This window comes from Neolamprologus brichardi, chromosome 8, assembly GCF_056152115.1.
Source record: "Neolamprologus brichardi isolate AB-2024 chromosome 8, ASM5615211v1, whole genome shotgun sequence".
NCBI classification, from domain to species: domain Eukaryota; kingdom Metazoa; phylum Chordata; class Actinopteri; order Cichliformes; family Cichlidae; genus Neolamprologus; species Neolamprologus brichardi.
In genome coordinates this window covers 21769807-21792740 of record NC_142111.1, presented here as the reverse complement: position 1 = coordinate 21792740, position 22934 = coordinate 21769807, and the positions used below count along the sequence as shown (strand labels likewise).

General features: G+C 38.6%; 1 protein-coding gene across 29 annotated transcripts in view; it reads right to left on the bottom strand.

Moving 5' to 3' along the window:
- Positions 1-22934, bottom strand: part of LOC102779841 (ankyrin-3-like) — a 184301-nt gene that overhangs the window by 27079 nt on the left and 134288 nt on the right. For 20 of the 29 annotated variants that reach the window (XM_087844839.1, XM_087844841.1, XM_087844845.1 and 17 more), the window contains 13 exons: positions 17390-17492; positions 15791-15835; positions 14795-14901; positions 12963-12995; positions 11219-11443; positions 5648-5802; positions 4849-5060; positions 4496-4703; positions 3363-3459; positions 3043-3271; positions 2348-2473; positions 1080-1202; positions 565-591 (listed from right to left, as the gene is read on the bottom strand). In XM_087844839.1, coding sequence (XP_087700965.1) covers positions 565-591; positions 1080-1202; positions 2348-2473; positions 3043-3271; positions 3363-3459; positions 4496-4703; positions 4849-5060; positions 5648-5802; positions 11219-11443; positions 12963-12995; positions 14795-14901; positions 15791-15835; positions 17390-17492 — 1690 coding nt within the window. Of the gene's footprint in view, positions 1-564; positions 592-1079; positions 1203-2347; positions 2474-3042; positions 3272-3362; positions 3460-4495; positions 4704-4848; positions 5061-5647; positions 5803-8609; positions 8709-11218; positions 11444-12962; positions 12996-14794; positions 14902-15790; positions 15836-17389; positions 17493-20296; positions 20309-22934 lie in introns of all 29 variants that reach the window. The other 9 variants (XM_087844831.1, XM_087844857.1, XM_087844858.1 and 6 more) reach the window with 8 other exon arrangements.

Genomic DNA, 22934 nt, shown 5'->3' with positions numbered 1-22934 from the left:
GGTCACCCTACATTGACTATTGCTGCCAAATGAGCAACAACTGGACCTTGCAATGTCAAATTAAAGCAAACCCTTCAGTCTGCACTGACATTAAATACAAAGCCCATATATGACACCAACAACAACTCCTTTAAGAGTATTCAAGAGGTTTTAATCTTCTATTTAGGAAGTGCTAATACTATTTAGATTAAATGTTACTTATGCCAAGCTAGTCTTTTAGCTTGAGTTTGTCAAGCTAAGCCTACAAACTATCTACTGCATGTACTTAAAAATGAAAATAATGAGTTTGGAGCTAGTGTTAATACATGCTAAATCTTAAGAACAAGTAAACTCTAGAGCCATTTGTATCACATACTATAGAACGCAAGGGATAAGGAGTGGACACAAGACAAGTAGTTTTTCATTTCTACCATATATCATGCAAAACTGAGCAGCTAAAAGTTGCTTTGAAGAAGCTTGTAATGCCCTTATAGAAGCGGAAAAAAATAAGGCTATGAAGAGCAGAGCAGGGCCACTATAGGTCTAGCGCAGAGGACAGCACAGGGTGGGGAGGGTGTGGTTTACCTCATCCTCGGCATCTGACTCCGTTTCCTGGTTCCCAAGATGCATTGCAGGAACAGGGGGAGTAACATAATGGAAAGCAGGGGGAAAAGAAACAGGGGGTGAAAAAGGAGTGATTGACAGAAGCTCCAACTCAGAAGAGAGCCACTTAAGCAAAGGAAAAAGCAAAAACCAAAAAAATAAAAACAGACCAAACAAAAAAAAAAGAGCATAAAGCGCCAACATTCAGCAGCAAAATGAAGCCACGAAAAGCCAGCCTGATAACTAAAAACCATTGCACACAAGCCCTCAGCCAAAATCAAAAGGCGAGTAGGAACAAAATGAAACAGCCAATGACAAGAATCCACTGTAGATGTAACCGATATACACAGAGAGAAGCTTTAAACAGATAAAAGACACAGTGGCGGCAATTTGGCCAAAGTCTTTCTGTCTTTCATCTATCCGGGGCTGAAACTACCCTAACCATGAATATGGTTATGGATGTGACAACAGAGAATGGTGGCTGTATGCTACCTTACCTTTTTCACTGCGGGAAGCGTGATGTTCAGGTTGCACACGGCAGTTTGTGGAAGGCCTTTCATGATCTTACATTCTTTCAGGAAAGTCAGACGACCACACGGCTCTTGACTGGGATCTCTGACCTACAGTGAGAAAATGTTTCTTTTTGAACTCCTTTCTTTTACAATGTGGTGGTTACTGCAGATTTACTTTAATATAAATATATATACATTTTTTTTAATCAGCACTAGGGTATTAGTGGTATATACTTTATTTGCCTTTATGCCTAGAAACTATCTACAAACAGGCCAAAATTGCCCATTTTTACCTTGTATGCACCTAGAACACCTTATAAAGGAATCTTATCATTTTATTTTCACAAAAACACATAATTAAATACACAAAATGTTCACATCCAATGGGAGGAGGAGTAGAAATGGGGATCGGGATGGTCCATGATCTGTGGGGGAATCTCTTTTTGTGTCAACTGGTGCAAATTCATGTGAATTTTCCTCGATTTGCATCTTTGCATTTCAATATACTTCCACCTGACCAAAGGTTCATCAGTAGCCTTCCAGGATTGACCCCTGGAAGTCTAATGGATATGCCAACACTCAAGAAATTCTAACCAAACTCATGAAAGCTTATTCATAAATTCAGTAAAAAAAAAAAGATTTGTATTCACTATTCCTGGGTGTTTGGGCTTCGCTTCAACTTTCCAACAATTTTGTTTCTCAATTTTTAATTTTACATCTGCTATTTATGAGCCAATCAGCCTCTGTTTGTGCCCTTTAAATCTCAGTGCTCATCTGTCATTCTGCTTTCAACTCTTTCATTTATGTGACCTTTATCTCCACCTTATCATGGTCGCATCACCTTTGTTCACCTGTCCACCTCCTTCATCTACACCACCGATTGAAACCATGTTACATCAGATGGAGGAAAGATGCTAAGAAATAGAATGTAACGTAAAAAATAGTCACACTTTTCTGCTTTAGTACTGTTCATTTTTGTTACAGTGATGTGGTAAAATAATTAACACAGAAGTGTAGTTTTAACATAAATGATGTGCAAAATGACACAAGAAGAATGATTCATTTAACGACTTTAGCCAGAGAATAGGAACTGGGTTTTGAATCTGAATAAGAGCAGTAAAGGCAGTAAACAACAATAGAACTAACTTAACCATTACTGCAGCTTTTACCCTGTATTTGGACTGCACTAAGCCAACATTGTATTCTAGCCTAGCCAAAAGGTGCTGGTGGTGCTGGAGCACATGTTAAGGTACCTTGACGCAGAAAGGCAGACGGTTCTCCTTGAAGGCGTAGAAGTTAAGAACTAACTGCTGACCAGCTTTGGTCAGGGGAGCCAAGTTCCCGTAACAATCCACATATATAGGCCGGCCCTCCAGAACCTGAATAAAACAAACAGCATTCATAGTTAACATAAAAATAGAAAACAAATTTACAAGAATAGAGATAAAGAAATGTTTCTGTGATAAAGTGTTAAGCACTGAAACTGACTGCACGCTGTCAGACGTTTCAAAAACCTAATGCAGCAATAAATCTACATTTATTTTTAGTTAACTAAGGAGTGCAAAATTAAATCTTATTTTCTTCCAGTTGATCAAACTATTAAATCCCTTCATTTCTTAACTTTATTCATTTTGTTTTATTCGATTATGTTGTCCTTATCACCACCCTCAGCAGCATTTCCCATTTTCTTTCTAATTTCCCTAATGCTCTAGACATGTGTGTAGATCCAGATTATAATAACCTCGTAGAATAATTATAATGCTTTCATCATAATCATTGACACGTTCCAAAAAGTATAAATTTACAGATAACAAAATATTCCATAATAGATTAAAGTGTACTACGAGTTATACTTGATGGGACTTGGGGAATAATGAAAGTAAAAGTAACATCAGTTGTATTTAATGTTGAGAAAAATACTTAAATAAACTGCACTTAACCCTCATACCTCAATGTCTTTGCTTCTGGCCACCTCCTCAAAGTTCTCCTGCTGCTCCAGGGTTTTATCCACCTTGTCATCTGTCATACAGAAGCACCTCAGGCTGGACTCCACTGGGTCATTCATCTTAGCAAACACCACAAACTTGGCCATGTAGGGCACACAGATCAGCTCCCTGTAGAGCTGCGTGGCCAGGCCCACCGTCTCTGGTACCTGGTGGCAGTCTGCTAACCAGAACCTGCACAAGAAGCAAGTAAAGTGATCAGTGTTTAAGACAGAGATTAATATATGCATAAATATAAACGTATGACTTGAAAAATTGATCTCACCTGGCAGAAACATTAGTGGTGAAGGAGACGCAGTCATTAACAAAGGTGAGAGGAGTTGTGCCTGTGATGTCTTCCCACTGTGCTGGTGATGTACCACCTGGCAGATAATTATCCAGATAAAGTTTAGGAAAAACCAGGCTCTTCTTTATGTCTATTCCACTTTCAACTTGACATGCTTTAAGACATGTAAGATGCAAATGTTATTAAAGTACTGGATAATTACCTAAATGCTATTCATTCACTTTTTGTTAGAAAAATGTGAAATATGATGTTGATTTCAAAAGAAATGTTCATTCTCACTGTGAGTTTTACATTGCACTTATATTACTGAACAAGGCCCAAATATTAGATATACAAAGCAGGTAAATTACTCATTTTGTTTGATTAAGTAACTCTACAACAACATACTAACTCCAAGAATATAACCAGACACATTAACATCCACCTTCTACAAGAACTGTTGTTGCTTTAAAGACAAAAAGTGGTCACATTTAAATGCAACTCTTACACCTCTGTCGCATGTTTCTCTTGGGCTTTAAATCGAATAACACTTTGCACAACTGAAAATCACTGAGCTTTAACTTTGACAGATATCCCATCTGGTACTTGTTAAGAAAGCAGGCTGGCATAAAAGGGTTTGCACAAACATTTAATAAAAGTAAATCACTGTGTACATGGACGCGGGCGCTCGGAGAGTCTTGTTTGCTCTAGCAGCCACCAACTAAACATCTACCACGGGTTGTTCATGGCTGAGATATTTCAGAGTTACAGTTAGTGGCTTTGCTAGTTAGGTCAGAATTTAAAAGGGTGGTTGTCACCAAGTTTAAGCACTGTGTAGCATTTTCATGTTAAAAGTAGTAAGTAAGGAAGGAACGGGCCTTACTTACTTAAAACAGGTCACAGACCAGAATTATTACACTAATTTTAATCGACAAGAATGTAAAGTAATGAAGCAATGTCCTGTTCTACCATGTTTCTAAATGGAAATATCTAATTCAAACAACAAAGACACAATTTTGTGTAATAACTCTTATTAACAATAAAGAAACATTATTTCAGGAGAAATGCTGACTGGCCCAAATGTTGTTACTTTCAAATATTTCTTCTCTTGGCATCTAAAAAAACACATATACCTGTGATGCTACAGAGAAGGCGCAGGGAGGGAGTATAGTCTCCTTTGTAGCCATTTGTAAGCCCCTCCCCTGAGAGGGGCGGGACTGGGATTGTCATGGTGATTGGTTTATGGAACTTCCTTCTTCTTGGCTCCACAGTAACAATGGGGCTGAAGGTTGCTCGATTACCAAGGATTTTCTTCACGGCCTCATCAGGTACCGGCTGAGCCTGGGATAGCGGAGCCAACAGGGAAGGAGGAGTTTGTTGTTTTATTTTTGTAGCCTTACTGTACATATATGCGTGATTTTGTCTATACATCATAAACTCTTGCAGTTAAACTGAAACAGCAAATGTTTACATCTCTCAAACTCACCTGCAATCCAACCTTGATTTTCTTGGTTAGTGCTCCCTCTGGAAAGGAAGCCTGAACCAATGGGACGCTGCGACTGCACAGAGTCCCGCCCTCTGGTCCCATCTGGTGCGTCTCTTGTCTGATACGAGACACTACTGCAAAGTATTGCGGGAAATCCTTGGTGATAATGCGGCAGATTCTCTTCCTCTCTAGCTCGTTGGGACTGTCCAGTTCTACAGGGGAAAAAAGAAATCAAATAAATGAAATGGGGGGAAAAAAAAGGGGAAAAACGACTTTAAAATCTTTAGTTATTTCACTGACTACAAACACAAGCGTGGTCTGTCAGTATCACATTCTGTAATCACAAAAATGTGCACTTACAGACTTACAAACACTTACAGGCATTTTTCCGATTAAATCCCAGAATGATCTTAAAATCTTGAAATATTTGCCAATGTATGTTCGCTGTATTAGTAGTAGTCTGTGATCAAGCTCGTTTGATGTTTTATCTGATTTCTATGCAATTTAATCAGGTTATCTACTCCATGTGAATTATTTTTGGGTTTCCTCCAAATTAAGCCAAGTATCTCATTATTCAGCACAGAAATCAACATGTTTGTCATACATATTTTACACGCGCTCCAATCAGCTCGAGCCAGTTATCATCAGGGTGTTGCTTCAGTTTATTTCAGTGTTTGCTCATTAATGCGCTAACTTTTACCACAGCTTGCTCTAAAACAGAAACTGAAGTACTTGTGGTTTAGGTGTTTAGTGCTGCAGATGCTAGCATAGCGAAACAAAGTTAGAACTCTTTTTTCACCTTCGTCCATGCCATTGAGGAGCTGATTGAGGTCGTCGGTCTTGCAGTCGTACAGATGCTCCTTCCAGGTTTCTCCGTTCTCACTGCGCAGCAGGATCAGCTCTCTCTCCTGGCCCCGCATCGAGCCAAAGTGAGGGATCTCCACTATCACAGGCCTGGTGAGGTATATGTCGAGGAAATATCATTGTTTGACTTTGACTGATTGGCATGACAAGTAAGTATGTAAGCCAAAACGAAAGATCCCACTCTACCATTTGTCTTTAGGAGCTGGGGCCTCTTTTCTAAAATGGACTGATAGTTAAGTCATAGTAAAAATCTAAAGTAAGCACAAAAACCACACATTTCAGTAGTAACTTGAAATGTAAGGCTGATGAGCAAATTTTCTCCAACTTGATGTAAAGGGGTTTCTTAAAAATCATGTAGGACTATTGCAGTTAAGTGTTCTGAACTTTATACATCTCTGCTTCTATCCAAACTCTTTCATGTTTGTTTTTTTGTCAATTCACAATTTGATCCATAAAATAACACAAGACGCCTGGCTTCAGTCTGCTTTTCCATTCCTTAACCAACACCTGTTTGTGGGGAAATTGCACATTCATTTAGATTGCTGATTATAATCACTGATTTCAGATGCTTATGTTACAAATGTGATTCTTAGAACCTACTTAGGCAAAGTTCTTTTTTATGCTCAAAGTCATTCATGAATCAAATGACACAAGCCCTGAGGAAATGAGGGCCTTTATTGTAGCAGCTGGGAGAGCAGACAGTGTAGTCCTCTCTTATAAGAATGGTGAGGGAAGTCTGTGCTAGATTAATTTAAATCTAAACCTGAAAGACAAATGATAACCGAGTTTTCAAATGACAACTCTTTAAGAAGATACTACGGTATTCATGGTATTCAAATGAAAAGTATTACCAAGTTTACACAAAGTACAAAGAGTGGAGACACTGATCTTAATAAAATACAGGTGTGAATGAAATGTGGTTCTGCTGATGAGAGTGAAGCGTCATAATCACTGCGGCGGCCATGCTGCAGGGTCGATGGGACGTTCAGAGTGAATTTGCACGACTTGACGAGACAGATGATGTCATGATGTAATGAGGGGAGGGAGGAGAAAGCTGCACAGCCCTTACTTAAACAAGGCATGATAGCAACACAAGAGAGACAGATGGATATGCACTACTCTCAGAGTAGGCAGTAGAACTGAAGAGTAAGTTTAAAGTGAAGCTGTCTGAGTAAGTATATACATTAAAAATGAAATAAAAAAATTTTTTTTTTTTGAATGTCCTGTTTTCTCAATCAAAGAAGAAAGAATTCACTTTCACAAATTTGAGCCAGCATTAGAGACAAACTGAGCTAGTTGAAAGACACGAGGAGCAATTATTGCAGTCGCACCTCAGTGCACTGTAGGTACGATAAGTCACCTGTCCCAGAAAACTAACAGGACTGCTTCAATTTTGAGAAAAAGAAACTTGTAAAGGTGAAATCATGTGCTTTAACTACTGTGCGTGGCTTCAATTTTACGTTCATAAAGCTCTATAATTCTGTTCTGATAAAAGCACCAAAAAAAATAAACAAGAAACACTAATAAAAACTAGGAGTATGATGGTGTCACAGCAAGAAAGTCCCGGGTTCAAAGCTGTTGGCACTTCTAGGGAAACTTTGCATGCTTTGTTTCTTGTGCCATAAAAGACAAAACATGCAAGGTTACTGCTGGCTATCGTGGTCATCGGAAGAAAGAGTTTTTCTACATAGAAAAATTGACTTGATACAAGTGGATACTATTAATCCACTGCTATTGGATACTGTCTCTGCAACCATGCAATACAGCACTAGGTTCACTATGTTTGTATGCTTTTCATTATGACCATTCTTCACTTCCCTTTTTAGGGCTGATGAATAATTTGCACTTTCTGGTGTATTTTCTTTGGTAAAGTCTTTCTTTTTATGGTAGATTACCTTCTATATCTGCCTACCTCAGTGGATGTTGAAAAGGGTTTTTTCTTTACCATAGAAAGTATTCTGTGATCATCCACAAAACTTGTCTTCTCTGGATGTTCAGGCCTTTTTATGCTGCCGAGCTCACTGTTTTTTGTTTCGGCAGCCCAAATTTGTCCTTTTTTACTTGCATATAAAGCTTCAAATGTCACACTTGGATTAGATAAGACACCTGATTAATTTTTGAAGACATAAAACACGTATAGCACACAACTGTGCATTAAACTGGATTTAGTTCCCCCATGGTTGAAGTAATACTTTGATCAGGCCCTTTAACTAATCCTGAAAGTCTGGTTGGGTCTTCATTTGGCTTCATTTGTTCATTGAGCTTAATTCAAATGTACTGTTGGACATACAGAGTCAAAATTGAATGTTGAAGCACAGCTTTAGGATCTTAACCCTGCTCACATAAAAATGTCATCAGTATAACACTTTCTACCAAGAGCTTTTGACATTAATTATATAAAAGTATCGTGAGATGACATAAAACTGATAACAGTAGTCATGAGAAGCAGAATGATGCTTGGCTTCAGGGAAAAAAGGCTCATGCCTTTACATTCAGTGACGTCAGAGGCCCACTGAGAGCTTCTGAAATTAAAAAAAAAATACAATGATATATAAATGAAAGTGGCGGAAAATTAACTGTAATGGAGTTCACAGTTAAACTGTGTAGTTTTAGGAAGAATTTGTATGCAAAAACTAATTTCTGCCTGTTAAGTCATTGAGGCTATTACAAATCAGCTGCTGGTTGACCCATCTTCCAACTATATCGATTATTTCTTCCCAAAACTACATGGCACCCATACTGATGCTGTAACCTATCAAATCAAAGTCAACAGAGATGGGTAAAATAAACCATCAGCATGAATCAGCCTCGGTCATGTTGTTTCCTTTGGGGAGGTGGGAAATACAGGAGAAAGGGGAGCAGGGGGGAGGGAAAGGGGTGCTATGTTTGGTTCCTACCCAACAAATCTAGTTCCTCTGGGTCCCAGCTGTAGCACGGGACTAACCAGGCTCTCGCCTTCATTAAGGGCTGGCAGCTTTCTGGGGAGATGTAGTTTACTGTGTCCGCAAAATAATGAAACACACATACACACAAAACACACACTCGCAAAGTCAGTAAAAACACACACACACACCACCGACTTCTATTTCCGTATCAGTAATAAGCTCTTTTATCAGTAACAACATCTTATTTATTGGTTCAGGTACAATTAGTGGCATCAGTAATGGCAACAAGCGAGAGAGGCAATATTTGTTGCCTGTACATCACAGATTTCTTTACTTTAACCATATCTCATGAGTTATGCAGTAATATGAGTAGCAGATGGGGCAATAATTAGAAATTTTTCAAGCAAAAATAGCAACAAATTCCTGGCGACAGCTTCTCAATGGGAACAAATGCTGCTACTTTCCGTTTTATAATACATGGAAATTAAACATTTCAGCCTCTTAAACCATATTACACAAGTTGTTGCAGACCGCAGCACAACCAAAATTACTGTGAGAGTGCGAAATGAACTTGTTGCCTTCGAGATTGTTGCTTCAAAGACATGGACCTGGTTAGTTACTGTCTTCAAAGCCACATTTGTGCATCAAGACAGCAATAAAATGGCAATAAAGTGTAGCCAGCCTGCCATCGGTTTGCAATCGAATGAGGTCAAGCTGGCAATCACTGCACATTCTGTTTAGGATAACGCAATAATCAACTGTGAAAAACCAAAGGAAATTTCAAATCTGTTGCCTTTCGTTGCAAATCCGTTGCTGTCTACATACATAGAAATTCACATCGAATGCTTACATTCAGAGATCTACAACAAAAATCCTGAAATGTCTCCACAAATAGTTACACAGTTGTTGCAGAATTATAAATTAACTGCAAAATAAAAAACAAGTGCCCCCAATTTTCACATTTGTATAAAACATAACCAGAATACAACCAGTTGGCAACCAGCTGAGTTCAGTCCCCTGCTGCAAACAGACAAGCTGCAGAAGGCTGACTCAGATCGACTGCAACTTGTTGACAATCTGTCAGCATTTCTAAATTATATCGCAATTATTTGCAAATCTTCACCAATATGTCTGAGAGTGACTGCAGTCAGAGCGAGTCAGGCCGAAAAAGAAAATCATCACCAGGCAACCGCAGGTTTTAACACTAGTGTGACCAAGCTATTATTGACTCAGCACTGCCATGTGCACCATAAGGATTCGTTTATATATATCCTCAAGTGGTTTAAAAGTGTTTAAAAACAGTTGCTAAGTTTACTCTTTTTTAAATTATTGATGAAGTTTCTGAGATAATACAAATTGCAAGAAGAGGTTGCACCTTTTACACTTGAACCGGGCTGTAGAGGACTGATTTGGCAAACAATTCTGCTAGAAAAATCATAAGTCCAGTGGTATAATTGTGTGTTTGTCACTGATTCTGTGGACTAACCACAAGGCCCCCCAGACTTTAATCAATGTAATACCCGTTTTCATTTTACATCTGTCTAATTAACTTGTGTAGAACATCAGGTTTATGGAAAACCAACTCAGTTGGGACCCAGACGCACAGCTGTTATTTCCCTGCACTTTGGTGCCATTTTGTGGCGGTTATAACAACTGGAAAACACATCATGCAAACAAAGCTTCGACTGCCATAAATCAAATGGATTCAATTCTTTGTTGAACTTCCAAACATTTAGTTTTGAACTTATCACTTCCATCTCTTCCGTGGGATTTTGAGAAGCGCTTCTATCGAGTTAATCATCTTTTAATGCTGCATGGCTTAACGCTACGTGTTGACTTTAAACCAGCATAAGACCACCGTTTTGGAGCAATTAAGAAATAATAATAATTTTCAGTTTTTCCCATGCTGATTATGTGGAACAACCCAAAATTGCACAGCTATACACTCGCCTAAAGCGCTCTCAATCATATTCCTTGATGTTAAGGTGGTAATACAGTTCGGGGAGAGCCATGTTCTGTGCTTTGTGTCTCATTTTATGAACTTCAATTTGTGATCCTATTTGTGCGTTTGGCATCATCCTAAACAAATATCTCTATATATGCTCTATTGAAATCCCATCATATTCAGCAGTATTCTTTCAGAATATTTGAGTTGTCTTGCAGTTTGGACCAAGATACACAGCTGTTAGCCGTCTTTATCAAAGAGGCAGTCATTTTTTTTAAATCATACTAAAACTGTAACTGCTGAATTAAAAAAAAAAACTCCTCACATGCAATACAGCTATACATTAAAACCAAATTATGCCTACATATTTACATTACAATATTTACTCTTAAACATGTTGCAGTCATTACTAATGTTGCCTTTACTTTGCCAAAGGGGAAACACTGCTTACTTGAGGGTGAGCAGACAACAACAATAAGACTTGTACTGCTAATATTTCCCCTTAACATGCACATACACACATTCACACTTTCCAATATAAACGCAGGTGGCTGGAAATGGCAATGGCAAGAAGCAGAAGGAAGGAAATGTCAAGATACAGAACAAAGGTGCACAAAAATAAGCCGTTAAGCAACAGCAAAAACAATCTCAGCGATGTTTAAAAGGAAGATCTTACCCAAGGAACTGCGCTCCTGCGGGACCGACCTCAACAAGTCTGCTGGCCAGGCCTTCTCCTTCCACCATCGGGGGAGGCGACGCCAATTTGTGCCTCTTCACCAGTCGACACGTGATCCGGGTGGGTGCTGTGCACTTTCTGGGCGGGATGATGATTCTCATGCCGTTGTGACGGCTTCCTCTCATGGAACCACCCCTGGCGTCAACCATGAAGCTGACCAGGAACCTGACGGAAAGTAAAAAGGTAGGAAGAGCCGGAAAAAGAGGGGGAGAGACGTAGAGGAGAGAGAGAAGAAGGGAAACGGAGTGTGCAAAGATAAGAGGTAAAACAAAGGGAAGAGAAAAAGAGATAACCAGAGAGGGCAAGTAAAGGGTAAAGAAAAGAAATGGAATAAGAAGAAAAACAAATGTTGGTTTATCAGCTGTACTGATGACGAGAGAGGAGCTTTAGTCGAGGTCCCATGCTGTGATCTTCAAAACACTGACAAAGTAAGTGTGAGTAAAAGGGAGAAAGAGAGGTGAACAAAGAAGAAAAAACAAAAATGTACAGAGGTTTCTGTGCTGGCTATGACTGAAGTTGAAACAATAAAATAAGAACAAAAACAGCTTTGGCATGTAGAGTCGCAAATTTGGTAAATTCATTTACAGAAAGTGAATGTTTTTGAATTAAAGTGTAAAAACTAGTCGATTCCATAGGATGTCAGATTAAATGTTTTATTGGGGTTTTATTTGTAATGATATATAAATGTGACAGCCAGGACACCAACACAGGAACCTCCAGTGTGTCTTGCCTTTTTCCCCACATTAGAAGTAGTGTACCTCTGTGTGCAGCTCATTTAACTCAAACAAGGAACTTCTAAGTCACACACACAGACGCACACCATGCAATACTAAAATGTGGTGTTAGTTTTTATGTTATTTAACAAACAGCACATGAATTGTTGCTTTAAAAATATGCTTGAAGGGGATCTGTTATGTGATTCCTTATTTTCTGTCATACATACACTCTAACTGTCATCTATACTCATATTAAACATAGCCAAAGTTTCAAGAAACGTTTCAGTCAGTTTTTTCTACTCTTGGCTCTGCATGATGCCATAAAGAGGGGCGTGTATGTGAATAAAGCCCCGCCCACCTGTTGTTAAAATCCCCTGCTAACAATTGGCAGCCAATCAAAGAGAGAATGCTTAAAGGGAGAGACTCCACAGAGAGCCAGCGTAAGAGTCATGCAAAACTATTCTAGCAGAGTCCAAGAATAAAATACTGAGCTGGGTTCACTGTCACATTATAAACCAAACTGACGCTTTTACTGAGTTTCAGTTTTAACATTTTAATCTAGAATGACATATCTGCCATGTTCTTACTGACTATTTAAAGCTAATCCTGTGATTGTCAAGACAGTAGAGGCTTGCTGCTGGAGAATGCAAAAACCATAACACACGGCTAAAGCATATGTCAGCAACATTAAATTTAAAAGTCACATTCGGTCAGATCTGGCAACACAGACTCTTTCAGATCAGTTAGAAACTCAAAGATTTTCTCCTAACAAACAGGAAGGAATAAATACAGCGATAACAGTCCGAAACACTTTACGTCAAGTCTGTAACAACACAGGGTGAGAACAGCAAACACAGATGTTATGAGTGAATATAAAAGGGAAGGTGCAATGTCATCGGGAAATTAAATTAAATTAAAAAAAGGTAGTGGTGGTGATAAAAAGAAGGCAACCAATCACAGTCAATCACCTGCTGTCGTACTGCGGGAGCGGAGAGGAAAAACTGCAGGATGGACGACAAAGCAACGCAGGAGTGACAGGTCAACCACAGAGCTTTGTAATCGGAAATACAGCTGAGAAGATCATTAATGAACCCTGATTTAAAGGAAGAATTTGAGGGAAAACTGTGGGAAATGGGAAATAGTCTTAATTGCTGTTTTGTGGAGATTAAAAGGAGGAGATTGTCTTCTTTATTCGTTAAACAGCCAGCAGCCAATTACATCACACAGGCAAAAGAACTGTATTTGTGTCTTTATACGGCTTTAACATAGGTGATATAACATGTTGATAATCAAGCTTTAGAGCTGCCTGTAGGTGGATTTTCCACTGGACAGAGCCAGTGTAGCAGTTTCCCGCTCTCCCATCTTTGCAATAATCTAAAGATAACCAGCTGCTGGCAGCGGCTGCATTTCCCCCCAGTCTTCTTCTCTAAATCTACCCTTGAAAGGCAAATCTCCACCATTACCAAACATGTCAAATAAAACTTTGTTTAAAATATAGCTTTATCTTCCTTTACTTAAGTAACAGATAGAATTTAAGCAATCCTAACTTAACAGTTTATCCATTAAAGACAAGTAGAGAAAAAGTAATGCCTGATGACACTATACACTGCCTGGCCAAAAACACTCACCACCTGCGTTTAACCAAGCAAATACGTAAGAGTCTTCCATAATATGTTTAGATTGGAAACAGGTTAATTATCTCTAAGTGATGCAGTGAGTAGCTTCTCATTTCTCATGCAAACACATTGTAAGACATGTTTCAGAAGAGTCAAACAAACTGTAGTCTTATCAGTGAGGCTAATCAGAATTAAAGGCTTCAGTTTGATAAGGAGTATAAAGAGTGGACTCTGTAAATAAATCTACTTGGTAATTGTGGACAGGATGAGTCCAGTTTACCCTGCTCCAGAGTGATGGGGGCCTCAGGCACCAGGAGTAGTTGATGAAGCGATATACCCATCATGCCTTGTGCTTGCTGTGTTATAATCTAGGGTTGCTTTAGTTGGTGATATCTGGTTTAATATATGTTATATACCCCAGAAATGAGGTCAGCTGAATACCTGTATATACTGAATGACCACATTTTTTAAACAGTGTATTGTTTCTTCTCTGATGGCATATTCTAAGATAACAAATTATAAAAGAGTGGTTTAGTCCAGGCCTTAACCTTAGAAACTTGGGATGTGCTTTACGCAGTGGTCTGACTGAAAAGACGAAGTGTTGATAAAAAAATTAATGCAACTATAATTTTTTTTGGCCGGGCAGTGTACGTAACTTTCAAACGAGTCCCTTAATGGGCAATTAACCAAGAGGTCAAGATTACCTGTTACAGCTGCTGCGAGAGACAATGAGTTATGTGACCTTTAAATCAAGGTGAGGAGGAGCCAACTTTCCAGCTTTACTTTGTTGTGACTAAAAGTTTCTTTTTAACAGCAGTTTCTAGCTACACCTGTTTGTTATTAATGTTTGATTTTTTTTTAAAAATTACAGAAATCCTCGAAGTATTAGCTTTAAAGACTTAAAAAGGGTGAAGAGAAAATGCTGCATGTATGAGCTGCCTTGTCAGAGGGAAAGAAAATGAGACTCAGCAAGAAGAACAAACAGAAAACACACAATAAGCAGAAGGAGATGATGACAGTCACTTCATCCTTTCCTCTAAAGGGTATAAAACTAGTAAGCCGTTTTCCTTCCTCTCCTTCCACTTTTTCACTCCATCTTTGTGATTAAGTCAGATATTTTCCCTTTTTACTCCCCCCACTCTTTCCTCCTGTTCTTATCCATTCACATTTTCAAACATGCTTACCCGGAGTGTATTGGTGAGGACACTAGGTTGACATTGTCCAGTGCATCTGCAGTCCAGCTGTACCTCCTCAGAGAGTCGCTGTCAAAGTCCTTAGCCGCTGCCAAATGCTGTGGAGAAGACAACAGAGTCAGTGTGTGAAAATCTCAGCTAACTTCTCCTTTTAATGCAAAGACTTGCTTTTGCACATGCTAGGCTAATAGTGTGGAGGCTACAGATTTTTCAGTATTCCCTATTTAATGTCACAGGTTAGAGGGGGATCACTAGTTTTGTAGATATTTCTTGCAAATTTATGAATGAGTCATAAAATAATTTCTTCACGAGAAAGACAGCAGCAGATGTCGCTTAGCGTAAAAATACAAATCTGGAGATGTTAGATTTCATTAGAACACAAGCTGTCAAAAACATCTTGATGACATTCAAAACGAAGCTCGGAGTAAAATGCAAATGAAAAATCACCAAATTAAGGATCAAAAGAAAAAAAACAGACATCAGATGGCAGAAAACAAGCGACTAAAAATGTTTACAGACAGACAGATGCACTGACACCAGGCCTGTTGTGTCACCAGTCTGAGGATGCTCTTGAAAGATTCAGATTCACTATTTATACTCCAGATGTGCACCAATATGACGTGTCAAGTTGAAGGCCATGCTTCAAACAGAAAATTAAAGCTAAGATTTTAGAGTACTTCTGAAAACTCGCTCACATTTAATGAGGACAAAATACTTGGAGTATTATATTCATCTCCAAACTGCTACAGAAAAACGGGGAGTGACAAAGACACAAAGTTTGGTTTTACTTATCCGAGGCACATGGATAAGTAAAAACAGGCTACTCTGCTAAAACACTGTAAATACAAGCAGTACGGTAACAACTGAATCCAACCGATGAAATAAGTGATATAAAAAAAAAAGTTAACAATGCTTTACAGAACTAAATGATACCAACATGTGGAAACCCACTGACACGAAGAGTTTATTAATGACTTCTACATCTACCTTATTGTGTTGCTCTACAATGAAAGACTTTTCCTTACGAAGCATCTGGAGGAGCGTTAGAGGAAACAAGTGGTTATTCAATTATTCAATAACTAGTACATCTTTACTCTCCAGTTACACAATCATATGTCCCAGTGTCAGAAATTTGCAGATAGACCCCACAGAGTTTTCGACCACTCTTTGTGCAAAGGAGCAAAGTTTTTAATTCAGAGTTAAACCATATTATCCACTTCTGGGTCTAAATGCCCCTTCAGCTTGCAAAAGCAATCAAATATAAAAGAACCACTCAGAGTTTCAAACAAAAGTCCAAATTCTTTTTATCTAATAAAATTATCTGTTTTTTTGTGTAAATCTAGTAAAATGGTCAGTTGTGTTACAGTCAAGCATTAACTAAAAAATAAAGGTTTGAAGAGGTTGAGTGGTGTTCAGTGGGATTTTTAAATCGACTGGAGGAGGATAGATAACCTCCACTGATATTATAAATGATGGAAAAGGCGTAGGCCTGTTGTGTCAGCTACATTAGAGGCTCTACGCAGATTCGATGCAGAATTAAATTATGCAATAGCAACAAGATAGCTAGATAGCTAGCTGACATATAAAGATTTTGTACCATGTTCTGGCTGAAGTAATTCCCAAAGAAAAAACTGTTTAGCAGTTTTCAGCATGTTTCAGCTTTTTTGTGGATAGCAAACCAAGTAGTTCAATGAGTCATGTTTGGTGCCAATTTTACATTTTAAGAAACAGAGATGCACATTTGCCATGGCTTATGCAAGAACGACTTTACCTGGCACTTCACAGGCAAGCATAATCTTTATCCACGCTGTCATTGAACTCGTGGGGTATTCTATGAACAAGTTTTACTTGAACTTCTTCTTCTTCTTAACCTTAAATGCTATTTTCTTGCATCTTTCAAGTAAGTGGGACATCACAATAATCCCTCTTAGATAGCAGCAGGTAGCACTAATCTCATTTCCTCTTTCAGTAAATTGTAACTGGATTGATCGTCTTTATGTCAGTGGCAACTCAAGTGTAAGAGGATTGGTGTATTGCATAGCCTCTGGCACAGCACAAAGACACCTCGGTACATTTGGAGACAGAAGTGTGTCACTTGTAAAGTTAATGACCAGCGGATTACCGGCTGAGAGAATTAAACTAAGGGAGCAGCCAGCAAGAGGTATAAAGCATAGCATGAGCAGCTTCAAACTGATTTTTTGCTCTCACTACAGTAGCTTTGCATGATTTGCAATTCATAATAATCCTTATTATATGAGCAGCCTCTCACTTCATCTAAAATCTGAAACTAGCTGATTCAGAGCCCATCACCCCTCCTTTAAGCCAACTTTCTTGTGATTGGCTGCTCCTTGCAAACAAAAGATTTGAACAGCAGCTGGATGTGACTTTTATGTGTGATGTCCATATTAGGGACTGTGTGAAACTGAGAGTTTAGAGCAGTCTGGATTATTTGTAAATACACTGACCTCATTATTTGACACGTTGGCCCTGGTTATGTTAAAGATTAAACATTGTAACATGACAGGAAATAAGAAAAAGCACAATAGGTCCACTTTTAAGACCCGAAGGTCCAGTCAGTGTACGTACCATCTCCTTACTCGGCGCCAGTATCTCCTCTATCATCATGCTGTCCCGTGTAAACGAGCTCCGGTTCAGCATGTTGGACCTATCAGAACTGAAGGAACGAAGGCTTGGTGTGGTTGTCGTAGTAGATTACCAAGACAACAGTCACAGTGATGGAAAGGGGAGGTGAGGAAGAGGAGGAGGGGGAGGTGGTGGTGGTAGGGGGGGCAGAGGGTAAAGGGGTGAACAGAAAGTGAACAGAAAAAACAAAACAAAAAAAACAAACACAAACACATTAAATGCATGCAGCTTCCAGGAACCTGACTGTATGGCACCAGAGACAACAACAACCACAAGAAAACAGATTAAAAGTTGAGAGAAATGACTGATGTGTAATTTCGCTGAAGTGATTAAAAATTGAAATAAAAAATTTCAGATGCAGATGAGATTGCACTTCTGGGGCGATCAGTGTACAGTAAAAGAAAGAAAACACATGTTCCATCTACACCTGTTCTTACACTTCCTGCATTTTTAGCCTCTTCACTTTGATCCCATGCTGCACACAGAACAAAGCACCATAAGCCTGAGTAAAGCAGGATAGCATGTAAAAGGAAGGCAGGTTGCTACACGATGGACACTGGTGGAAAGGGGAGCTGGTATTAATGACAACTTTGGTGATAATTAGCTGGCACTATTTTGACTCCTCATGTCTTTGAATACATCTGTCAGCTTGTGCAGGCTGTAATGTTGTTTGTGATGGGAGCTTTGAGACAAACTTTTATGAGGCAAATAAAAAGCATTCCTGAGCAATGACATGACGAATGTTTGCCTGCAACACCCCAACAGCAATTACATCAGTGCCATTAGCTTTATGCAAGTGAACTATTGTGAACCAATTAATTATCAATGGCAGGAAGTGCTCTACAGCACAACTCTAAATGCTAAAATCACAAGGCTGTGGAAACCAAGAGCAGATGTGGCTGCAACAGATTTATTTTTTCATACAATTATCCAAAGAGTTTACATTTATAACTGGGAGTCCTTTTTCCATTCATTCCATTCAACTGATTAGTGTCTCCAGGAATCAAAAGTTATGTCCTCAACATATATTATTCCTGAAGAAGAAAAAAATGTTTTATTTCAAATTGGTGGAATAATTTTGGGGAAATAATAACAATTGATTGCATTTATATAGTTCTTTACAATTCCACTATTCATTCACTCTCACACACTGGTGGAGGCAGCTACAGTTGTAGCCACAGCTGCCCTGGGGCAGACTGACAGAAGCGAGGCTGCCATATCGCGCCATCGGCCCCTCTGGCCATCACCAGTAGGCAGCGGGTGAAGTGTCTTGCCCAAGGACACAACGACCGAGACTGTCCGAGCCGGGGCTCGAACCGGCAACCTTCCGGTTACAAGACGAACTGCCAACTCTTGAGCCACGATCGCCAAGATAAATGTATATTGCATGAAACTGTATACTAGTTAAACTAAAGGAAACTGCAGAACAAAAATGTTTAATGATCTTAATGAGGGCATAATTAGCAGTCTTGATTTTCTACAAAAAGCCAAAGATATGATCTAAAAAAAGACTAGACGATATCTGACTTCTGTTACAGCCTATAGTTAAAGTCAGACTTGTGTTGTGAAGCTATTCAGTACTGAAAGAGTTTCACTTGTCCTGTCCAAACAACAATCTAAATAACATTAAATTCATTTGTACAGCTCCAACTTAAAATTTGAATACTTTTACAAGTAATTCTACTTCTAGCAATTTCTCATTAATGTTGCTCTGGGACTATCACTGCAACTGACCAAATTTATGCTGTCACAGCTTTGGAAATCAGGGAAAATATCTATAACAACTATAGTTACTATAGTAATAAAGTGCTACTCAACCTGTTTGCAGGGATTTATTTATTTGGGTTTGTTTGTTTTTTTGTGAGCAGCTTTTTCAGCTGTGTCTCTGTGACATCAACCACAGAGGTGAATTCCCAGAGATCTGCAAGAATCATTTTTTTCACCTTCGCCAGGTTGATGATTTAAAATTGGACCTGATAAGCCAGGGGCGAAGGGGATTTAAGGGGAGATCTAACTATGACAGAATTGATTAACAGTGTGTTAATATATCTTTAGATGATAGATAATCCTCCTTCTCTCATTCTGATATCGGTCATAGTGCTATGATAATAATTTTATATGTTATTCAGCAGGCTTGAAACTAGCAGCTGAGCCCATAAAATCAGCAGGAAAGTGTTTACTGAGGTCGGAAAAATGGACGTGAACGCTGGCTTTAGACAGACCTCGATACAACAAAAGGATTTTTCTTTTACAGACTATGCTTGCAATGTTATGAGATCACAAAAATGTCACTTGGCATGGATTTGTTTCTTCCACAATAACATTTTGTAACTACTTATCCACATGAAATCACATTTGATGTCTTTATTACTGAGTATTCAGTATATATTCTCTGAAAGTATTCAGGGATAAACTATTTGAGCCTAAACTGATGAAGGCAATAGCATCCTCATTGCCTACAGATATCAGTTCAGGTCCCTGGAAGCTCGATGGAGAAATCAAAATGATGCAAAAGCTCCACCTTTGTGGAAAACCCACAAAGACCAAGATACAGTCAAACATAAAAATAAACACCACTATTCTCTATAGCCAGCTGAGCGCTTTTCAACTGAAAGTAAGAAATCAGACAGAGATCACACAGGTGAACCACAGCAAACACACAGTGCCACAGGGTTAACAAAACTGGTCAAGATCATTGCGTTAGTAGTCAAATGTGTTAAACAAATATGGTCGATATGCATTACATTGAACCACAGAGTCATGATACTGATAGCAACTGGGGTTTAAGGGAGCGGGGAAGGGGTGAGATGGGGGAGGTATAGCGAGGCCTCGTCATGCCTTGAGTCTTACCTGACTTTCGGACTAACGTTAAAAAACGGACATGAGGAGAGAATAAAACATCATGAACAAACAGAGGAGTGGACAGAAAGACGAGAAGCCAGAGCACAGATGCAGGTTGGTACAATGATGACAAATGGCTGACTGCCTAACCAGCTGCCTGAAACGTTGTGCATGAGGGAGGACTTGCAAATAGGGAGGTGTTAGAGTATTCCAGCTCTGAGATCTGAATGACCCTTAATCTCTGAGGAGAAACATGTGCCTCGATAGCTGCTAAATGCGCCACTATTCTCATCAGTTAGCTATGGTTTGCCTGCTTTTTGTTGCTCTGCGGGTATGAAGCACTTAGTTTTATTTGAGTTTTATCTGTTGTAGCTATAAGAAAAAAGGGGGAGAACAAAAAGACTGAAACCAAATAGTATAATAGTAATAATGTTTCAGGCCATGGAACCAAATCACATGTTTGTAAAATAAGACTTTAAATCTGATCTATTCTTACAACGAATTTCCACTATTTTCATTGTACATGTAAAATGACAATAGAAGGCTATTTTATTCTATTCTTTCCAACAAAAAAAGATTGCTATGTTGAAATTGGGGATCAGAATTTGTATTACATCAACCTCTAGTATCATAAATTATGCACGATACTCATGTTCTGCTGTTAATAAAACCTGGAAGGCACCTTGTAAAACTTTTTTATTTTTATAACATTTTTATTAAACTGTATTATCTTCTAGATGGACTGCACTGGAAGTTATTTGAACCAATTACTGCAGGAGAAACCAGTTTGTTAAACTATCTCTAAGCTAGATTGGTCAAACACACACACGCACGCACAGACATCACCCCTCAAACAGTGTGTGTTGATCTAACCCAGCACTCAAGGCCATGCAATCGAACGTGCTTCTAATTTCCTGTGGCTCAGCGTGCATGTGTGTCACGCTTCAGATATTCAATAACCCCTCCCTCTTCAGCCAGTTGCACAAGTGTCAATATTTTCATACAAGCATAAAGTTCAGCAGCTGCAGGGTGCAAACTGTAACCTCTGGGTGTGTTTGCGTGTGTGACACGTAGGGATCAGAATAATGGAAAGCTACACTATTATTAAAAATCTTCTGACATACAAACAAGATCGTTTCAACTTAAAAACCTGCAGCTCTGTGAGTTTATCCATTTTCTGTGTGCAAACTGTATTTTTAGATCATGAGGTATCACAAGATTTCTTGTGCTGTTCAAAGTAGTTCATGAACCCTGTTCTGATTAACACTGCAGTATCCAGTCAAGCAGTAACTGTGTCTGAAAAAGACCCATTAAATAAAGATAAATTGCACTACAAAAGTGTAGATGACCACAAATGAAGACAAGCACGTGCCCAACTATTTTTCCATAAAAATCCATAAACTCGTTTGAAAGAGCAGTTTCTTGTTTTGTACTTTAGATGTTTTATTTTAAAACCATTTGACCTGTGCTACGCCCATGTTTTTTCTTTTAGGTCTTGGCTGAACAAGTTCCGCAGCACACGTTATCTGCAGATCTTTGTAAAATATGTGGTATGAGAAGATTGGTGATGTAGTGATAGCTTGCAGTAGGGGTGGGGGAAAAAATTGATACTGTGTAGTATTGTGATATTTTGTTTGCTAATAATGTATCGATACAGGGACAGCAGAAATCGATATTTTGTTACAAAAAAAGTTTTTGTGCTCTGACTTCAGAGCTCTGTTTAACTTGTTTTTGGCAGTAATAAACATGACAGTTTACTTATTTTAATTTAAGACATGTTTTATTTTAATTAAGTTTAAACCTTTTTTATTTCATGTAAAATTATATTTGGTTTTAATTTACTTTCAAATTCTTCAGTTGCTGAATGGGCTGCATAGTTTTCATATTATATTATAATTGTACCAGATGGTTGCGTTCAGTTAAGTTGGACTAGACTGTAATACAAACCGTTTAGTTTGTCAACAATAAAACTGAAATGAGAGAAAGACTGAGTGTGAGACTTTGTTATTAGATAAAATGAATATTGATAAAGTTTACCTTTATGTACAGAATCTGAATATCGCAAAATATTTTAAAAAATTGCAATAATATCGTATCGTGCGTTAAGTATTGTGATAATATCGTATCGTGGGATGTATGGTGATTCCCACCTCTAGCTTGCAGCCACCTGACTGCTTGCAAGGAAGCTCTGTTTAAATCAATAAAGGGTTAATGAAGGGGCTAAGTCGGTTAGGTTGGTAATCGCTTTCTTCACAAGATATTTTCACCTTTAACTAGTCTTTAAACCTTCATTCTTTTGCAAATACTCTACTATTTGTCTATTCCCATGTCAGATATTAGGCTGTAAATAAGAGCCAAAAGTGATTCTGCCTGACACACTGAGTTGTCTAAATAAATCGCCTACATAGCTACACCCTTTATCATCTATTTTATTCTAAATGCCACCATCACCAAGTTAATAGACCTAAACTTCCAGATGAGACCATAAAATCATCATGAAAAGGTTTAGTGAGGTCATAATTTAAGTCAGAATTAAGGTCAGTTTCTTAATCTTTTTACAAACAGAAGAGTTGCACCTTGCTGGCCTTTAGCAAGATTGCACGTTTAAGATAGTTGTCTTCACATTTTAAACCCAGAAGCTATGCCT